The sequence below is a fragment of the Atractosteus spatula genome, chromosome 11, assembly GCF_055471065.1.
Source record: "Atractosteus spatula isolate fAtrSpa1 chromosome 11, fAtrSpa1.hap1, whole genome shotgun sequence".
Taxonomy (NCBI): domain Eukaryota; kingdom Metazoa; phylum Chordata; class Actinopteri; order Semionotiformes; family Lepisosteidae; genus Atractosteus; species Atractosteus spatula.
The window spans coordinates 20854194-20875045 of NC_142716.1; the positions used below are offsets into that span (position 1 = coordinate 20854194).

General features: G+C 38.2%; 1 protein-coding gene across 4 annotated transcripts in view; it reads left to right on the forward strand.

Annotated features, from left to right (window-relative positions):
* Nucleotides 1-20852, forward strand: part of fggy (FGGY carbohydrate kinase domain containing) — a 100462-nt gene that overhangs the window by 10996 nt on the left and 68614 nt on the right. For 3 of the 4 annotated variants that reach the window (XM_088928299.1, XM_088928301.1, XM_088928300.1), the window contains exons 4-5: nt 1833-1984; nt 5469-5557. In XM_088928299.1, the coding sequence (XP_088784425.1) occupies nt 1833-1984; nt 5469-5557 (241 nt within the window). Of the gene's footprint in view, nt 1-333; nt 1985-5468; nt 5558-20852 lie in introns of all 4 variants that reach the window. The other variant, XM_088928302.1, reaches the window with a different exon arrangement.

Consider the following 20852-nt stretch of genomic DNA (forward strand, 5'->3'; position numbering starts at 1 on the left):
GGTTAACTTAATGGTGTTGGGGACATGGATAGTGGCCTTATTGTTGGTGGTTGCGGCATTCAAACTGCAAAGAGATATGTTGACACCTGCACTCCACAACTGTTTTAACCAGCAGCCGATGTCAACATAGTCTGCTAATTTTATGATGTCTTTTTAGTTAATGGAATGGTACAATAGTGAATTCACATTTATAATTAGAACAGTTAAAATTTAAAAACAAATGTTTTGACATTAAAATAGGTTAGTTAAGAAGTGCACTGAATATGAGAACATTATGAGGGCTTAATTCCCACTTTTTGTCTTGCATTTGTTTTGTTTTTTACCCTGTTGCAGGCAGACGTGATTCAAGTTTCCTCTTCTCTTGGATTGCCAACTATTCCTATTTCTCGCCATACCAGGTGGTGTTTTTGAAAGACTGGTCTTGTGTACTGCAGAGAAGGTCAAGAGACTGTCTGGCAGGCAAAGCCCTACTCCTGACCTTCAGAAGCACCAGGAAGAGAAATCACTTCAATAATGTACACTTCACGAGCTCTGCTCTTTTGCTACCTTATAAAGACTGGTGTAGGGTACAGAACTGCGTACTGTAACTAAAAGAAACAGTGTCATATTAAACAAAGTAAGCTTTCTACTCAATTAGGGCTAGGCAGGGAGAAGTGTGGTATCAATTTGTCATTGCACATTAATGCAGGAAAAAATAAAAACTTCCCACCTTTGCTTTCTAAAGAGCATATTTCCTTTGGGGTATTCTGTTAAAAACACAGCAGTGAGAGAAAGTCACAGTAGTAAGACACAGTATTGTGTAATAAAAAATATAAAAAGGCAAAGTAAATGCACTGGAGAGAACTAAGTTAAAGTGCAAAACTGTTGATTTGTTTTGTGATATTGTTATATTGGTTATATATGGATATAGTCACTTGAACCGCTCCATGCTGCAGTTTTCAAGGATTGTATCAGAAAATTAGCTCCAGGATGCAGTAAGGTGGTAAAAAAAAACCAATCAGACAACAAAACAGGGATAAGCTCAAACATAGCACAACAGTATTTATTATCACACTATTCATTTTGTCACTGTTTTGTATAAACAATTTTTTGTCAGACCAAATTTGGACCAAAATCTTGGAGCTGTGGCAACAAATTTCTGTCAAGAGTTGTAAGCTAATTAAAAGATTAAAATAAATTAATACTTTGAGAATCTGTATCTATTACTATGAGTATAGTATGTGCATTATATGTGTATTTATTACACTATTTTTAGTGTTTCCCTGATCTGTTGTCTGATTAGGTTTGGTTGTTGTAAGATTTATTGAGTTGAGTTGGGTGAAGTCATGGAAGGTGTGGGTAATATCTGGAATGACCAAGGATCTTAGGATTCAGTCACAGGTAAGACTAATTAGGAAACCTCGTAATATAGGGAACTGGGGCTTGGAAAGTGTTGAAGGGAGATGAAGGGAGCAGTGCTTGTGGACCCTGCTGTCTGTGTCTGAGCACAGCTACGCCAGTTTGAAAGTACCTTGGGGCAAAATGCTGAGGGCTTCTGGATGAAGAAGACATTGGGCCTCCGATAGCACCATCTTCGATAAGGCAGGACTGAAGTGAGCAAGTGTTATTCTATTGTTTTGCATTTCTCTTGAATGCGGACATTTTTCATAACTTTTCATTACAAAAGCTGTAAATATCTTAATGGTCTAATTTCTTGAATTCCAAAAGTTTTGTGCACTCAACTCAACTCAGACTGGAGCAGAACCTTTAAATCATTATTTTGCAAATAATACTAAAAAGTTTTGTTAGACAGATTTTTGATGACTACCCACCGTCTTTTCTTTTACCTGAAGGAGAGAATGACAAGAATATCATTATGTGGATGGATCACAGAGCATCCGAACAGGCAGCCCGGATCACTAGGACACAACACAAGGTCCTACAGTCAGTGGGAGGGGTGATGTCCCCAGAAATGCAGCCCCCCAAACTGTTGTGGCTCAAAGAAGTGAGTAGCCCTCTTGTGATTCCTCACATTTAACATTATACTTATAAACTTGGTGTGGTTCATTGTCCACTACCATTATAATCCCATCTCTTACATTATGCCTTTCACTAATATAAAATCATGAATTATCTTCATACTGAAACTGTTTACACTGAGTTACTTAGGAATTATCCTGGGGTTGAACTGTAGTTATTCTTCCTCACCACCACAACCTGATCAAAGTATCTGACTGTCATTATATAGGGCATCATTTGTGCATTTCACTCTGTCGCCTCTGAACAGCTGGCTCTAGTTGACCTCACATTCACGGCCCAGGGAGCTGTAACAAGGTGCAGACCACCCAAGGTCAAGTACAGTTGTTAATCCTACCTAGGGCAGGAGGAGAGCTTTATGTGGACACATTAATGCATTTAAACTTTGTTGTAAATGTGTACAACTTTGCTGTAAAAGTGTGAGTGTTGTTTATTTGTTGGAGTATAGTAGAGAATGTTTTTCAGAAGTACCTTTTGTGCTCTTTGTTGTATGAATATATTTAATATTGTTTTATTAGCAATTTTAACTTAATGCAAAAAAAATGCCCCAATAATAATGTTTTATTAATTCTGTTAATAAATAATGCCTGTTTGCCTTATTTGATATCTGATTTTCAACATATGGATTCTAAGTTTTTATGTGTAGTTTTGTATGTGTTGAATAGTCTAAGGGCTGTGTGATTTGTATCATTAGAAAAATCCTTTGGGATTGTTACAGTTCTCTAATTTTAATTAATTTATTTGTATTTATTATGTAGTACATTTTCTCTAACCCATTTAAATAACCTTAGATAATGGAATCATCCACAAAAATATGGAGTGTAAACCAGCCATCATGTATCAGAAAACTGCTCATACCGTTGAGATGCAAGGCTGTGTTCAGGAGGTGGAAGGAAGCTGGAACACCCAGCAAAAAGCTCAAAACATATGGCGAAAACATACAAAATCAGCTTTTTGTGGATTCTTTCATAGCCATCCCCTAACTTGTGGAGGTCAATGACTATTATCCTATGGTTTTTAAGAGCTGTCTGACCTTAATCACGATGATGTATGCAAATACTTAATGTTTTCTGTGTATTACCTCCCTGTAGGGAAACAGCAGGAGACCTTCAAGGGTCTCTATATTTCCACTGGCTTCCATTGCACTTCCAAAGATTAGAATGTTATTACAGATATTTTTGGCACAAATTTATTTAAAAGAATACCAAGCATGTAAATAAATGTAATCCTCTTGTTTTCTGCAAAACAATTATTTTATTATGCATACATTATGTTTACAGCATAATATTATTGGATTTTTAAGTGAAATGCTTTACCCAACATGTAACTCATTCTGAATTATGGTGATTTTTTTGTTCCTGGTTCATTAGAGGTATGAATAAACCTGGAGGGTGCTGTATGCTAAAACAGGTCAAGTGAGCAGGATGTCAGAATGTTAAAGATTATTATATGGATTTCAATGATTTGATGAAGGGCATCTGCAAGTTAAGATTTAGGAGTGGTGGCACATGCAATATTTGTAATATCATCCAGTAAAGTGGATGTTTTTCTTTGCTAATAAAGAAACATTAGAATATACCCTGGACAGGATGCCAGTCCATCGCAGGGCACACACAAACACTAATATCACGGCTAATTTTCCCAGAGCATCATTCATTAACTAGTCTTTGGATTTTGAAAGGAAACTAGAGCACCCACAGGAAATCCATGTGAACATGGGGAGAACATACAAACTCCATGTAGGTAGCACTCTGGAAATTGGACCCAGGGCCCCAGTGCTGTATGAGGCAGCAATACTACACACTGTGCCACCATGCCATGCTCACTTTTCCACACATTCAATTACTGTTCTATTTCTTTCAATATAAAGTGTTCTCTGAGACACATGGGCTTTTTTAACCCTCACAGAAGCCAAAGCTTTAATGCTAGAATGGTTTTTCTCTTCATTTTTCCTAATTGTATGGATAGAAGATTCACTGATGCCCCTGGGTGAGTGAAGCAAAATGCCCCAGCTTTCAGTCTATCTAAAACTGTGATTTTCAATATTAAAGTCATCACTTTCCTATTTTTTTTTTTACTTTCAACATCATGACTGATTGGCACTTTAGAATTAATAATAATAATAATAATAATAATAATAATAATAATAATAATAATTGCTTACACTTATATAGCGCTTTTCTGGACACTCCACTCAAAGTGCTTTACGGGTAATGGGGACTTCCCTCCACCACCTCCACCAATGTGCAGCATCTACCTGGATGATGCGACGGCAGCCATAGTGCGCCAGAACACTCACCACACACCAGCTATCAGTGGGGAGGAGAGCAGAGTAATGAAGCCAATTCATAGATGGGGATTATTAGGAGGGCATGATTGGTAAGGGCCAATGGGAAACTTGGCCAGGACGCCGGGGTTACACCCCTACCCTTTTCGAGAAACGCCCTGGGATTTTTAATGACCACAGAAAGTCAGGACCTCGGTTTTACGTTTCATCCAAAGGATGGCACCTGTTTACAGTATAGTGTCCCCGTCACTATACTGGGGCATTAGGACCCACCTGGACCGCAGGGTGAGCGCTTTCTGCTGGCCCCACTAACACCTCTTCCAGCAGCAACCTTAGTTTTTCCCAGGAGGTCTCTCATCCAGGCTCACACCTGCTTAGCTTCAGTGGGTTGCCAGTTGTAAGTTGCTTAGCTTTATGTTAAACGGACATAATGCAGGGATGATACACAGCAAATCATAAAAAAAAACACAGATATGTGCAGGTGCAGTGTAAACAGTGTGAAACACAAGATAAGTGTAGTCTAGACTAGGATGCTAGGAACTGCTGGGAGCTGCAGCATAAGGGAAGCCATTTCAGGAATTGACCGCCTTGAAGTTGAAATTCCACTCAATTTTTGGTCATATTTTTTATGAAGTAAAATGGAAAAACCATGCTGGGGGGGAGGGTAAACCGCGGTGGTGGGTATCACTCAGTGTACTTTTGATGTAATGTTTTCGTATTACACTGAAATTTGAAAATCATTGTGTTTTTTTCTGGGATTCAGGAACCTGTTAACCTGAGTAATTTACATTATATTTACATTTCTTTTGGGAATCAATTTTCCCAAAAGAAAAACTTAGAATCCATATGTTGAAAACTTTTGGATGTACAGTTTTCATGGAATGAGTTTTATTTGTCAACCGATGGATGACTATACATTTTCATTGCCATGAACAGCCCATTTTAACGGAAATTGATGTATTTTATGCTAGTTTAATGTATCTTTTTTTTGGGCATTGGCACCTGAGTGCTATCTCCTTCAGATTTGGTCGAATGTACAGTACCTCTAAAACTTTTCTATATGGATCTGAATGTATTGCTTTCAGTTGGTGTATAATCTGCTTCCATTTTCTTGCTTTTCTTGTGTTGTCACGTTCCATGGCTGTTGATCACTGGCTGCTCTCAGAACCTGCGACATTCCTGCTGGGAGAAAGCCGCACACTTCTTTGATCTCCCTGACTTTCTGTCCTGGAAGGCCACAGGGTCATTTGCAAGGTAAGACTTTCTGAGAGCTTTGACTTTCAAGAGTAATGCAAGAGCCAGGCTTCACTGCCACCTTGAGTGAATAAGCACATTAGAGCTTAAAATATGTATCTAGGTTCATGTGGTGTAATTCATTTAATTAAAATGCTATTATAAATATGGTTAAAGCCTGACTGTTAGTTTTCAGCAGATAAAACAATGAAGGGAACTGATTGTTTTCAAAATTCTCAAAGGCTTTGACAAAGTCAACCTAGTGAACATTTTTAGAATGAATAGTGAAACACAAACCAGTGAATCCAAATAGAAACTAAAAGGAAGTACATTTAAACTATGTTCTTGTCTGGATACCTTCAGTTGAGTAGTCATGATGCTGGAAAGAATTAATTAAAAAACACTCTGGTAAATAAAAACAAAAACCTTTCTTGCTATTTTTTTTATAACTAAAAGGCATTTTATGGGCTAATAGAGGTTCATCTGCCTGACAGCTTACTTATTTAAAAATTGGACAGGGACATTTGACTCTGAGATTGGCTGCATAGTATGGCAGCACTAGAAGAGCAGGGAGAAGTCTGAAGGAAGAGGTTTATGATGGAACTCAGCTGGGCTAAATCAAAGCAACACTGAACTGCAAAAATAAAACACATGAAAGCCCTTGAGGGATGCCCCTTGAAAATTTATTTTAAGATTTGCTGCCTGTGTAGGGGATATTTCAGAAAACCTGGTGCTAAATTTATTTAGCACTAGAACCAGCTTTGTCACTGCCCCTGCATAGAGCTTTGGTGGGGGGGGGGGGTACCTGCACACTTCTGTGTGGACAGCAGAACTGTCAGAAGATACAGACCCCTGGGAATAATCTGGATCACATCCTCACTGAGTAAAGAGGGAGGGAAGAGGAGTGCTTGCAGATGTAGTATTGGCAGATTGCCATTACAGCCCTGCAAGGCTGAGCCAAGCATGAAGTCATCTATATCTTAAGGAGACACATTAATCCTTGACAGTGCGCCTTAATTTGACAAAGCAAAGACCCCTTGATAAGGTAGTACTGGAGTGCTATCAGGCAGGGAGTCCTCAAGGTTCAAACTCAGGGCTGGGAACCAGGAGATAGGAACTAACACCAGTGTGTGTTTGCTGGTCTCTTGGGGAGGCTGCTGATAAGGTCTGCCCGCTGTGTATTTGGCCCTCCCTATCTTCCTTGCTGTCTCTGCCCCTCCCTCTCCGTCTCTCACAGCTGGTCAGTGTAACACTGTGAGTATGTATAAACAAAGGTCCATGTGGTCTTTATATGAGCCTTTTCTAATGCAGAGAGTGGAAATAAACACACTATTTTTTAACAAATGCTGTTTAAATTTATTTTTAATCTGCCCTGCATTTGGGAATGTATGATAGTCAACTAAGTTCCTTCTTTCACGTCTCATCTCTGGCAAACTAGATCTAGAATAATAAGAGACACAGTCCACGTAAAATTTTTAAAATTATGTCAATCAGTGCACAACAGCAGCTAGAATGGAAAGCAAGGCAGAAAGTTGTGCTTAAGATGTTATGAACTTTATGTAGATGTAGGAATGTCATAGTGTAGATATTTTATTATTTTATATGTATTTGTGTGAAATATAGTTTGCTTTAGTGTTATTAAATCATAATTTTATTGCACTTTTGTCAAATAGTGTGTTTTAATTTGTTAATCGTGCAATCCATAGTATGACTGAAAATTTGAAAATCACAGTGACAACGTAACTACTGTCTCAGTATAAGACTGTCTTACAATATACGGTAACTATGTATTACTTCAAAATTGTCATAGAATAAAAAGGCTCTAATTTTAATTTCATGCATGAGAAGGCTTGAAAAGTCTGGACTTTTTTATAGCGGACAGTGGAAGGAACCTAGTTCTTGCAGTATCTAGCTGTATATACAGTAGTACATGTAGTCATTATTTCAGATGACATTGTTGATTCTCAAGGTTATTTTAGAATATTTCAATGAAGGAAAGGGTTAAATGGATAATTTACAAGTGTGTGTATTGACACCCTGGACAGGTGTTTCTGGTTTTGGTGAAGTACTGTGAGGGGGAGTAACATGTGTTCACATACCTCTCTCTGCTGTAAAGACCAGGCCTGCCCTGCTGCTATCCCAGTATATTCTGAATGTTATCTTATCAGTGCTGCTATTATGAAGTTGTATTCAGATTGCAACTTCTGAGTCGTCAATGTGGGAAATGCATACAATCATTTATCAGTGGCCAGCCCCACTTAACAGAACTTTCCCAGGCACTTCTTGACATTGAGGACAGTGGTTAAGCTGTTAAAGAGCTGGCTTGTATGATGCAGGCACCACAAATAGTTTTGAATTTCACAGCCATTAGTTTGGACCAGTGGTGATTTACCGTATGTCTGCAAATGGCCGTTTTGAGGAGTCTCCTCGTTTTTCTCCAAGAAGGGATGGCGACAGGAGAGATTTGACTCACACCAGCAGACCTCCCCCCCCCCCCCATACCCTCCCCTTCTCAGCCCCTTCCCTCTGCAGCTGTCAGCCCTGGCCGGCGGTGAGCTTGGCAGCTTAATGTGAAATCTGAGAAGTAGATGCCGTTTACTATTTCAGGAAAGTGATCTCAGGCAGGCAAATGTGTTTCTGTTGGCTGTGCAGGCTGAGCTGTGCTCTTGTTTTGTTTCGTGTAGCATAACAGGAATTAGCAAAACACCCTCTATAAAGACTCTTATTGAAGGACTAGAAATAAAGGATCAATCAGGGCTATAGGTGCTTCTGAGTTTTTCCTGTGTTTCAATCGACTTATGTGCTTTCTCAGAACTGCATGTAGGTTCCTTGTGAATTGGTCTGTTGTAAATGATGACTGCGGTATCACTGTCAAGTGTGTGAGATAAGCATGAATTCTGCTTTCTTTTATTCTGTTTGGTACCGCATAGTAAATTATTTTTTTAAACTGTTTAATGTTTTTGTTTTTTTTTCCTTTAAGGGTAAGAGTGAAGTTTCTTCTTTCTGTTTCTATTCTTTGATGACTTTCACTGCTTCTCTGTATTTTCTGCATTTCTTCTTCCTGATCCGGAAAGGAGATTAAGAAAAAAGGTTCTCAGATAGCGAAGTTGTGGAAGTGAAATGTCATAGGTGCACAAACACGGTTGCTTTGATGCACATAGCAGATCTTTCTCTCATTCAACGCTCCATACACTCATTTGCACTGCTCCATGCAGACAACCAGCAACAATAAAGAAAAGCATTGCTAACACACTCACAAACAGAATTACACAAAGAAAAAATGCAAGTCTCTGGGATGTGAGATCAGTGGAAGCCTGTGCTCCAGTCAGCTTTGCAGGGGGGAGGGGGTTAGGGGCTGAAGTTATAGCCCCAGTTGCTAATAGAGAGTGAAGTCCTGGAGGAGGTGTCTAGTGGTAAACAGAAGTGCACATAGCAGGACCACTGTGAGTAAGGCGTTTAGAGAACACAATGACTTATCTTATGCGTACAGAGGAGGTTACATATCAGAGGGTTAAGATATTCTAGGAAAAAATTATGATTTGTGGGGTACTAGGTTAATGGAACTGGTCAGGCAACAATATACAGTAAGTGGAACACTTATATGGCAGCAGGATTCTTGGGGATAGAATGGCTTTAATTGTGGTCTTGATTAATGTAAGAGTCTTTAAACAAGATACACCAGTAAATTATACAATTGGAATTTATATAGATTTTCACAAGGAATTTGATAAAGGTGATCGTAAGAGGCTAATTTTCAAATTGTAGGCAATTCAAGGTAATATGAGTGCCTGGATGGAGAATGGAAGAGTATGGAGAAGGGGTGAATGTTCTTGTTGGAGTGCTGTAGTTAGTGGAGTACCACAATTTAGTTCAATTCAATTCAATTCACGTTGACTTTATTTCTCATTATATTTACACAGGTGCATAGTATAATGAAAAGTCTTTCTCATTAGTCTCCCATGTGCAGTATATATATAGAACAGCAGACAAGACAATAGACAGAAAATACAATAACAATAACAGTGTAAACAACCGTATGGTACCAGATCGACAGTACCCATATCTGTTAAAAACTGTGCAAAGGTACACAAACAGAGCAAAGTACACAAACAGAGCAAAATAGTGCAAAATAATACGGCGATTATCAAATAGTACAAGGAGTACATTCGTTGTGGGTACATGAAGAAGTGAGGAGAGATAATGGATTGGTGGGTGGGAGTGGGGGGGGTCACCAGCTTGACGGCTCTGGGGAAGAAGCTATTTTGGAGTCTTGTTGTGTGCGACTGGAACGTCCGGAACCTTCTACTGTATGGTAGGGGGACAAACAAATTGTAACTGGAATGAGTGGGGTCAGTCATAATTTTGGTGGCTTTTTTCAGACACCTGGTGTTGTAGATTTCCTGGAAGGATGGTAAGGCATTGCCGATGATGTGTTGGGTAGTTTTGACCACCCGCTGCAGGGCCTTGCGGTTGGATGAGGTGCAGTTGCCATATCAGACTGTGATGCAGCTGGTCAGTATGCTCTCCACTGTACATCTGTAGAAGTTGGTGAGGATCTGTGGATGCAGGCGTATTTTCTTCAGCCTTCTCAGAACGTACAGCCGCTGTTGTGCCTTCTTGATGAGACTGGAGGTGTTGAGGGCCCTTGTGAGGTCCTTAGAGATGTGAACACCTAGAAATTTGAAGTTGTTCACCCTCTCCACCGCAGGCCCTTCGATTTGGATGGGGGAGTGGACTTTTCCTTGTCTCTTGAAATCAACGATCAGCTCTTTGGTTTTGCTGATATTGAGCCATAGGTTGTTGATTCTGCACCAATCCGCTAGTTGTTTTATCTCCTCCCTGTAGGCAGTCTCATCGTTGTCAGTGTTCAGGCCCACGACTGTGGTATCGTCAGCATACTTGATGATGGTGTTTGTGCTGAACTTGGCAGTACAGTCGTGGGTGAACAGGGAGTATAGCAGTGGGCTGAGCACACAGTCTTGAGGGGCACCAGTGTTAAGGGTGAGTGTGTTGGAGGTAAGGTTGCCAATTCTGACAGTCTGGGGTCTACTGGTGAAGAAGTCTAGGATCCAGCTACAGAGGGTGGTATCTAGACCCAGAGCCCTGAGCTTGGTAGCACGTTTTATGGGTATGATGGTGTTAAATGCTGAACTAAAGTCAATGAACAACATTCTTGTATAGGTTGTAGTAGTTCAGGTGGGTAGCTGCGAAGAAAGAAAAAAAGAAGAAAGAAAACACAACGTTTCGGCCGTGGAGCCTGAAGAAGGCTGAAGGCTCCACCTGAAGAAGGCTGACACCTGAAGAAGGCTCCACGGCCGAATTGTTGTGTTTTCTTCCTTCTTTTTTCAGCATGGAATAAACCTATTAATTGTTCTTATATAGGTGTTCCTTTTATTTAGGTGGGTTAGTGTGGTGTGTAAAGCTATAGAGACTGCATCCTCTGTGGAGCGGTTTGTGCGATGTTTGTGCAAACTGGTGAGGATCAAGTGTTTTGGGGATGCTGGCCTTAATGTGTGGTATAAGTAGTTTTTCAAAGCTGATAAATGATAAATATGATATTGACGTTAATACATTCTTTTAGAATATATATTTATGTTTTTGTAAAATTATAATGGCTTAAAAATAAACACATTTTTCTACAAAAAATCTAAAATGGGAAGTTTTGCTCTAGAGGTGTGCTGCATGCTTAAGTCTTAGAAATATCAGCAAACTGCACATGTGTGTTCTCAGTACATGTGGATCATAACCCTGTCTATTGCACAGGGTAGTTTTCTACTCCAATATGCTTGTGGCTATGGTGCATTTAGACTGGACCTAATGGGTGATTGGAGATTTCTGCTTTGCTTCAGACTCTTCACAGCTTACTTAATTATAACATTAAAAATGGTAATCATGCAAGGGGTTTAAAGAACTCTTACATCAAACAATATTATGTTAATAATCTGCTGTTGTTGTTAGCTGGTCACTCATTTACCAGAAGGGTTTTTAACCACTTTGTCAGATTTTGCCACTGTAGAATGGCTTTGTCATTGCACACTATCTAAGAATGGGGAGGAAACTCTCTTTCTGACATGCAGAATCATTTCTGTGTAATTCGTCATAAAAAATACCCCTGCAGTGCTGACTGACAGACCAGCTGTATTTATGGGGTCAAGAAGGTCTGACCCTTTAGGCTTTTGAGATTCATCCGTTCCTGGTACTACTTTGAAAATCCTTTCTGAAGAAAACAGAAACCAGCACACTTTGTGCCTCTAATTTTGTTTTGTCACTTTAAATGGATATAAAAATATTTTTGCTTTTCAAGTGTTTTATTGTATAAGTCTACACACTTGTTAAAGTCTGCTAGTATAAAATTTGAATAATCAGAATTATTCACAGAATTATTTTAACAGATTCTGTCCTATGATGTTAATGATTTTAGAACCTGAGAAAACGAACATTTTGTTTTACTTTTTATTTTAAATATTTTTAAGTACATTGATGTGGGGAGGGGAGGGGGTGTTAGGGGGGTGAGTCGTAGACAGCAGTTATTAAAGCGTCCTGGTGTGTCTGAAAGATGGCAGGTTCTATTTTTGTTGCTGTCTGGGTTTTCCCTTTCACTCACACTTGTCAGAAAGGTTTTCTCCTGCTTCTCCCAGACTGTTCTGTTAGCTGCAGATAATTGAAAACATTCAGTCGGGGGTGTCTGTGGCTAGTAAGTCACTTTTCCCTCCTTGGGGAAACAGTGTAAGCTGAACAAAACAATTAAAAAAGAAACTTCAGTTCTTAACTTTGAACTAATAAAAATGGTTTTATGACTGTACTGTATATGTTTACAGAGCACATAAGGAATGGAGTGTTGATTCACTTATTAGAACCCATGTGAAGATCACACCTTATTGAGGTCAATTAAACAGTATTGTTGTTGAACAAATTGACTGTGCAGCTGTCACTGTGTTCTAAAAAATCAAAACAAAAGTTTATCTTGTAGTTGACAATGTAAACATAAAATCAGTTAACCACAGTGTTTAAATGGGAAATTCAAAACAAAAATGAGATATAAATCATACAAAGCATAGTCTCAAATGTCGTAGATTACTGTATAATAATCGTATGCTCTGTATGTTATGTATGGTGTGGGCGCAAAGGTGATACATACAGTAGCTGTTATATAGAGTCCTGACATTAGAATTGTGTACAGCAGCTGTAGAGCCTTTAGTGCTGAAAAGAAATAAATACCACAGAAGACCAAATGCACCAAATGCAAATCAGACAATTATCATGCAAACTACAGTTTTAAATGTATTCAGTCACTGTGTAATAATGGTTTCCTGCCTCTATCAGACAGCAGTTCACTTATTGATAAGATAAGATAACTTTATTATTCGTATACAATTGCATTAGGAATTTGTCTTTTTGCGTACCCCAGCCTGCTCTCCATGAAACACAGACACACAGACAGGGAGAGAAGCTTGGGGTCAGAGCGCAGAGTCAGCCATTGTACAGCGCCCCTGGAGCAGTTGGGGTTAATGGCCTTGCTCAGGGGCCCAACGAAGTAGGATTCCTCTGCCGGCCGCGGGATTTGAACGAACAACCTTCCGGCCACAGGCACAGATTCTTAGCCACAGTGCCACCGCTCCGCACAAAAGAGCGACTCCCCGTCGGGGAATCGAACCCCGGTCTCCCGCGTGACAGGCGGGGATACTCACCACTATATTAATGAGGAAGATACAGCCTCCTAAGTCAAGAAATATTCCTATTGTTAACACGAGAAGGGGAGATACTTGAAAGACTGAAATGTATGGGGGGAAACAACCAAATCTTTGGCATATGAACATTCCAGGGCACAAATGGATCTGTGTGCAATCTGCAGCAGTATTCCATACTCATCAATTCCATCGCCAAATATGCCAAAATATTGTCTTGTTACATGTCAGAACACAGACATACTGACTGATACTTTTGAATTTCTAAATGCTTAGCTATCCAAAATTTAGTGCAGTAACCATAGATAATATATCCTGCAAAAAACACTCATTCAGTGTTCATTCAGGCTCCCTGAGAAGGTGTGCTGCTACTGTTGCAATTGTCATGTCTACATTTTCTCTTACCTTCTTTTCCCTCTTCCCTGCATTGCTCTTCTACAGTATATACTGTACAGTACAGTTTAAAATAGGATTTACTGATTTCACACTGATGCTTGTTTATAAAATGTGATTTTATGACTGATGTGTTTAGAAAAATGTATTATATATGTATAAATACGGAGTATAAATATGGATTACAAAATGTATAAAGTGTACAAAACTCTATTTCACATGAAAGAGAACTTAGGTCTGAGAGTCCCCAAAAGGCATCCTGAGGGTAGACTGTCTTGGAACACAAATCATAGAGACTATGTCTAAACAAGTATTAAAGATTGTATCCAGAGTTTGAGAGACTCTGATTTGAAAGGGCTCAAGGTGCCAAACACAATAACTTCATATACCAATACGGGTAACTGAACAATTGTTGTTATTTATGGTTAATTATGGTTAAATATCTCAACATTCAAAGGTTTTAACTAGCATGGAAGGAATTAACATGGGCCTATTCTGCATTTGAGAGTTTAAGTGTTTTTATGTTGTGTCTCTGTAGTTCTATTTCTAGATAGTGAATTAATCATCTGTAACATGATAAGTAACGTATCAGTAACAAAAGTGTTCACATGCATGATGTTAATACAATGCCAAACTATGAGTGAAGTAAGTGCATGTTTAGAACATATGTTTATGTCCAGCATATGTTATGGTCTAAAACAGCACAGATATTCTTAATGCTGTTTGCATGCTGATGTGGTCACATATTAGTGTATGTCTGATACTCATACATTAATTGTACCCCATTATATATTGACTGCATTATCTACCAATGTTTTATTCATCTGGTTTCTTATTGTACTGATCAATTACTTTATTTGTTATTTATATTATATGTATGTAGATGTACCTGAGCTAAAGATAGTTAAAGATACTATAATTATCAATGAAGGATGGAAGAAGAGAGGAAGTATACAGAACAGCTGATTAACATTAAAATAAACTGTTCCTGAAATTATTTTTTAATTTGAATTGTATCTAATTAGCACAGCTTGCAGGTGTTGGTCACAATGATGAACCTGTAACTAAAGAAGCTCTCTAGTTTTTCAAACATACTGTATAATTTTGGAAGGAAATATTCACATAACACAAAGTTAATGCAAGTACTCCAAAAATCATCCCATAGGTTATTGGTCTAAAATGCGAAATGCAAGAATGCATATATTTATTGGTAATTCTTTGATTATTTCTCCCGCAGTCGATGTTTGTTAAGTAATAGCTAGCAGTAACATAATAATAGCTCATAGTACATTATGTTAGAAAAGGTAGCTCTTGCACATAACACAGATTCTAAAGGAGTTCTGAAATTTCCTATGATACAGCAATATAACCATATCTCTGCAAATTAACTCAAGAATAATGAATTGATAGATGTGCCAAATTATGTTTAAGTGTGCAGATGGATGCTGTAATGGACTTGATGCATCAGGCTGTATCAGTACAAGTACAGTATGTCTCCCTCTTGTACCAGTGGAAGGCATTATTTCTGGCTCAAAAGGCTACACTGAGAGGACAAAAGAAGCCATTGTCTACAGAGAGTAAAGATGGGCATCTAGCCTAAGGCTGAAAAAAATGAAACAAAAAATATTCTTTTAATAATTTGTTACATCTGATAAATATACTGATTGAAAAAAGAAATGTGACACCTCCTCCTTCAAACTTGGCCTTCCCGTCTGCGTGGAACAGGCTGAAGAGTTACTCATCCATGAAGAGGACCGAATGCCACTGCTGATCGCAGCCTCTGTCTGACCCAAACCAGTTAGGTGTGACGTCTAGGAGGTGTGAGCAGAGGGTCTCTGACAGGTTGCCTTGCTCTAAGGCCAGCAGCATGGAGCCTCACTGTCCTGTCACTGATGCGGACATTGTGTCTGCTGGCAGTTTCAGCAGCACAACGGGTGCAGATCTGAAACGATCTCGCAGATGGACCAGTCTGATGTGTCGGTCCTGCTCTGGTGTGGTCACTCGAGGACGATCGGATCTTGGTCAGTCATCTGTCCTGCTGGTCTGCTGAAACCTTCTCTGCAGTCAGGACTCAGTAGAGTGGCTTACTCCATAGTGTCTGGCAACGCTGGCACATGACATGCCTGCCTGCAGCATGCCAATGGCCCTCTCCCTTGCTTCTGGTGACATTCGAGGCATTATGAAATGCACAGAAAACTGACTACGTGTGGCCTTTTTCCTAAGCTTTGAATTAAGACCCTTGTAAAGGTGACCAGATCAGGCATTGTTCCACCTGGACCTTGTTGGGTAAAAGTGCACCTAACGAGCTTTCGAGTGATTAGCAAGTTGCAATGCCTCACTGCACATGCTGTATTGCAGGTCAGAGGGCTTAAAACACATTGACAACTTTTTGTGAAAGTACATAAGCTATAACTATAGTATTCTCATTCCAGAAAATGTTGCGTTTCTTTTTTTCATCAATACTGTATATACAGTATATACACTTCCATCTACATTTATACATACCCCTAATGCAATAGGAACAATAAACATCAAATGAGAGAAAGACTTAATTATTGGATAATTTTTCTTCCTTAAAACACCGACATCTTCTGTCGGTGCTATACAGTAACTTTAGTAGCATTGCTCAAAGCAGTCATATTTATCATAAATGATTTAAGTCTAGAAAACACAAATGTCACATTTATTCACATCTCTATAGACAGTACTTTGTATTTTTTTCTCTGGCAGGCATTATCTTGGATAGATACCTCCTTCAGTTTGCTATGAGGTTCAAGCACTTTGTTCAAGCACTTAAGAAATTGATAAACATTTCTTCATATAGAGTCCTCAAGATCCTTTGATTTTATTAAATGGCACTGCCATCTTGTTAGAATCACAGAATACATTGTATCACAAATGTTCAATTGGATTGAAGTCTGGAGATTGGGGTGGCCAGTTGAAAACATTTATTTTGTGTGCAGTTAACCATTCCTTTGTCAATTTTCATGTTTGCTTTGGATCATTGTCATTCTGGAATGTCAATTTTCTGCCAAGCTTGAGCTTCCTGGCAGAAAGAACCAGGTGTCTGGCCAAAATGTCCTGCTTTGTGTTGGAGTTTGTGGAGTTTTCCCCTATCCTTTATGCCATTCATAGTGCTAATGAACATGACCAAAAAGTATAATCTTCATTTCACCTAACCAAAATACATTGTTTCTGTTGTCTGGCAAGTTTGAGTCACATCTTTTTGTTTTTAATACAAAAGCACTAAAACTTGCTTTTTATTTACATTTCTTTTTAGTTTTTGACACTTTGTATCCTAAACATGCCAATGTGAGACAGTTCTCAACAGTTTGAGAACACCAACTGTAGCCTTTAGAGTTACAGTTGCCTCCAAAACCACCTGTCAGCCAGCCCATAGTGGCAAAGATATACTGTATGTGTGTGTTTTTTTTAGCAGGATGGCTACTATGAGAGTAGCCTTCAATTTCATAATAATAGACACTACAATAGAAAGTTGTAGATTCATCTTTGTAAGGATTTTTTATAGCCATCCCCCAACTAATGACATACAGTGACCATTTGCTTACAGTCCTTGAAGATTTGTCTGACCATGATGTTGTGTGCTGCAACTGAATGTTTTCCATTAATTTCCTTTTTTTATTCTCCAGGGAAGCAGGAGACTTAAAGAGGCCTCTATATAGTTCCAAAGGCTTCATTTACACTTCAAATCACAGAATGTTACTGTATATTTCTTGTTGAATTGTATTTAACGGAAAGCTTAGAGGTGTAAATAAATGTGACACTCTTGTTTTCTGCAACTTATTCAATGACAAATATGACTTTGCTGTGTGCAGTGCTACAGTATTTTGATTATGAGTATAACATTCTTAGAATTGTTTAAGTGAGACACATTATGTAAATCCCTTTCTGCTATTTGGTGTTTTTGTTCATATTTCATTTGGGTATGAATACATTTGGAAGACACTATATCTGTATTATTAGAAATATTATATTTCTAATATTATATTTAATCACTATTTTGTTTATACACAAATTCTGTTGAAATAATCCTTCATTTCAATTACAAACTACATCAGTTTTGACAATATACAGTTTCCTTTACATAACATCTTTTCAAGTACTTTATAAAGATCCTGTTGAAATACCAACCTTAATGCATTGATGTAAATCACCACAGAGGAATCCAATGATTACTTTTCACTGTGAGTGGTTATACAGTATATTAAAAGCTACTGTGGGAGATAAATTTAACCACAAAAGTATCTTTGTGTGTAAAGTCTGTAAATTTGACATGGCAGATTACACTGTTGCTCACATCACAGTGCTGTGTCCTCATGTTTGTGAATGGGCCTATAAGTGTGTTAGTCAATAATACTGGATGTATATTCAGTCCTATAGCTTTTTTATTGTACTTATTGTGCATGTTTTAACATGCTATTACTCATCTGTCTTAACATTTTTCAAATACATACTGTGACAAATTTAAAGTAGCATGCGTTTGCTAATTTTATCCGCAGTCCGAATTCCCAGTCACGCAAAAGGATGCTTATCTGATTAGGTCCTCTTTTATCATTAAATTCTGAGAAGCCTAACATACACATACAGAATACAAAACCTAAAACGTCAGAACTGCAAATAATCTAGCCTCTCAATCTTATAATATCAGACATAGGAAATTGCAGTAATAAATAAAGGGCAAATACACTAAATAAGATACTGCAACTGAAAGCTTAATGAGTTTGTGCCTCCTGTTCTTTTAAATACACTTCCCTATAATTTCTGTTTGTATCCTATGGTTTGTTTATCCTATGATGAATTTGAAGACATCAACTGGCTTGAGTTTGTCGATGACTGAACAGCAATGAGTATTTTGAGATTTCTGAAATCAGACCCCATTGTAGTCTTCCCTATTCAAGACTATAAAGAAGTGTCAATTCTTTTAACTTGCCAGTGCAGAGCATTCTTTTGAATGCAAGAATGTACTGTGTTGTTCTTTTTCAGACTGTTTCCAGAACAGCAGTGCCTTTTTTTATAACATTATTAACAAACTAACAATGTTTTAGGTGAACTTTTGTTAGTGCATTGTAAAATTTTAATGTAACCTTCTTAAATATGAATTTAAATATAAGTTTAATATTCACTATTGTCTGTACAGTATATTGCAACATTGTTTACCTTTCTTTCAGATTTGTCAACATGCACATTTATGTCTGTTTTATAAGTAGCTCCTACTGGTTTTTTCCCCATCTTAAATGTACACTTTATGGTTTTGCTACTTTCAACTCTGGACATGTTGTTTACAATAAATGTAATCTGTTTGTGGTTGTCTAGTCTTCAGTTTTCATCTCTCAATTTTATTTGCTGCTTCTATAGTGTTTGCTATTTATTTTTTTCAAATGAGCTTTAAATTACATAATTGAGCAAATTACCTGCTTCAGTGCTTATAATGAAATTGTGCTAGTTGTTTGGAAACCAACTTTTTAATGGTGACTTATAAATCCTGCTGGACTGTGGCTATCTAGGACCAACATTGGAGATTCCTAGTCTTTATTGGAGTTATACATCTGGAAAAGCTGTGGTCCTAATACAGATCCCTGAGTCACTCCGTTCATTACATCTCTTTATCTAGCTTACCATACCTTACATTTCTAATGCCTTAAATTTAATATTTTATGTGGAACTTTTTTTAAACCTTCTGATAACCTTAAGTGCATATTTGTGTTCTGAATACTGTATATCTGTTATTGCCGTCTTAAAAAACTCTTAAGTAGTTTCTTAAGCAAGACCTTTTCTAAATCCATGGTGACTGAACCATAGCATTCTATGACAAAAATTTAAAAAGTCCTTGCATTACTGTAGTGCTTTTTATCCTAAAACTGTTTGCCATAGGAGGTTGATTTTATCTAGCACTGAAATGCAGCCCCCGCCCTTTAAAATCAATCGTCTGCACTCACCCATCTCCCCCACAATACACTTGTCTTGAATGACACCCTAAAACATACTTAGGTGAATAGTGCTTTTAATTCCAAAGGATCTCTGTGCTTCACTTATACGGTAGGAAGAGAAACAACTTAATCTACCATGTACAGTATGTGATGCATAGCAGCCATTATGATCCAGTCCCAGTATATATTACGTTAAATCATGTGGAGTATTTGCTGTAGCCTCTTGAATTAAGAAGGAGTTTTAGATAGGCCAGATTGTTCAAACACAGTGATATTTCACTGGGGGTAACATTTCAATTTTAACTTTTTCCAAAGGTGTCTTAGGATCTTTAATGTCTAGGTAGTCAATGTCACAAAACTGATTGGTAGAATAGGAGGATCCTTATGCATAACCATGAATCCCATGGAATGTGGAGTAGCACAGGGACAATCCAAAGACGTAATCCAGGGACTTGGTCAATTAGAGAGGTAATGAGTCCGGTAACCAGGGAAATCCAAAAGATAATCCAAAAACAAAATCCAAAAGGCATGGCGAAAAGGCAAGAGTAAAGATTTGGTAAAAGGAGGTCAGTCAAAAGGCCTAGAAAAACACACAAAAGAATTCTACAGGAGGCTTCTCAATACTGGGAATGGGTTGGCATATGAGGGAAGGGGATGTGGGAAAGGGATGTGGTTGGATAATTGGTCCGGGAGTGAGAATTTGTGGAATCCAGTGCATGTGGGAATGTGATGGGTTCAATTAGGAATGAGATTGTGAAACAGTGGGTTTGGGAATGTAACAGCGTTTGCGAGGGAGAATGTGGGGTGTGACAGTCAAGGCCTCAATTTAATATCCTGTCCAAAAGATGGCACCTCCTACATCACCATCAGTCACCATATTAGAGCATACTGGGTTTCGGAAATTCAGGTTCAGTGGGAAGAGGGTCACATGCTGAGCCACAAACACTGCTTAACCTCACTGTTTAATATTGCTTAAGTTACTCAATAATCAGATCACAAACTATGTAATCATCTTTATAGCAGAAGGGATCTTGGGTATACTCAACATGGGTCTAGAAAAGTTAGGTCAAGAGTTCAGGTTTAAGCAGCAGTACTCATGAATATAAACAGTATATCATTTGGCAAATGTAGATTTTCAGATGACTTTAGATGGTTTCTCATAAAATATTATTTGTCAGACTTCAGGGTTGAACATTCAAATTGATGCATTTATTGTATTTACATACAGAGTACTGGTTGATGGATAGAGAACAGAGAGTAAAGAGTTCAAGGTGAATGCTCAGATGTTTT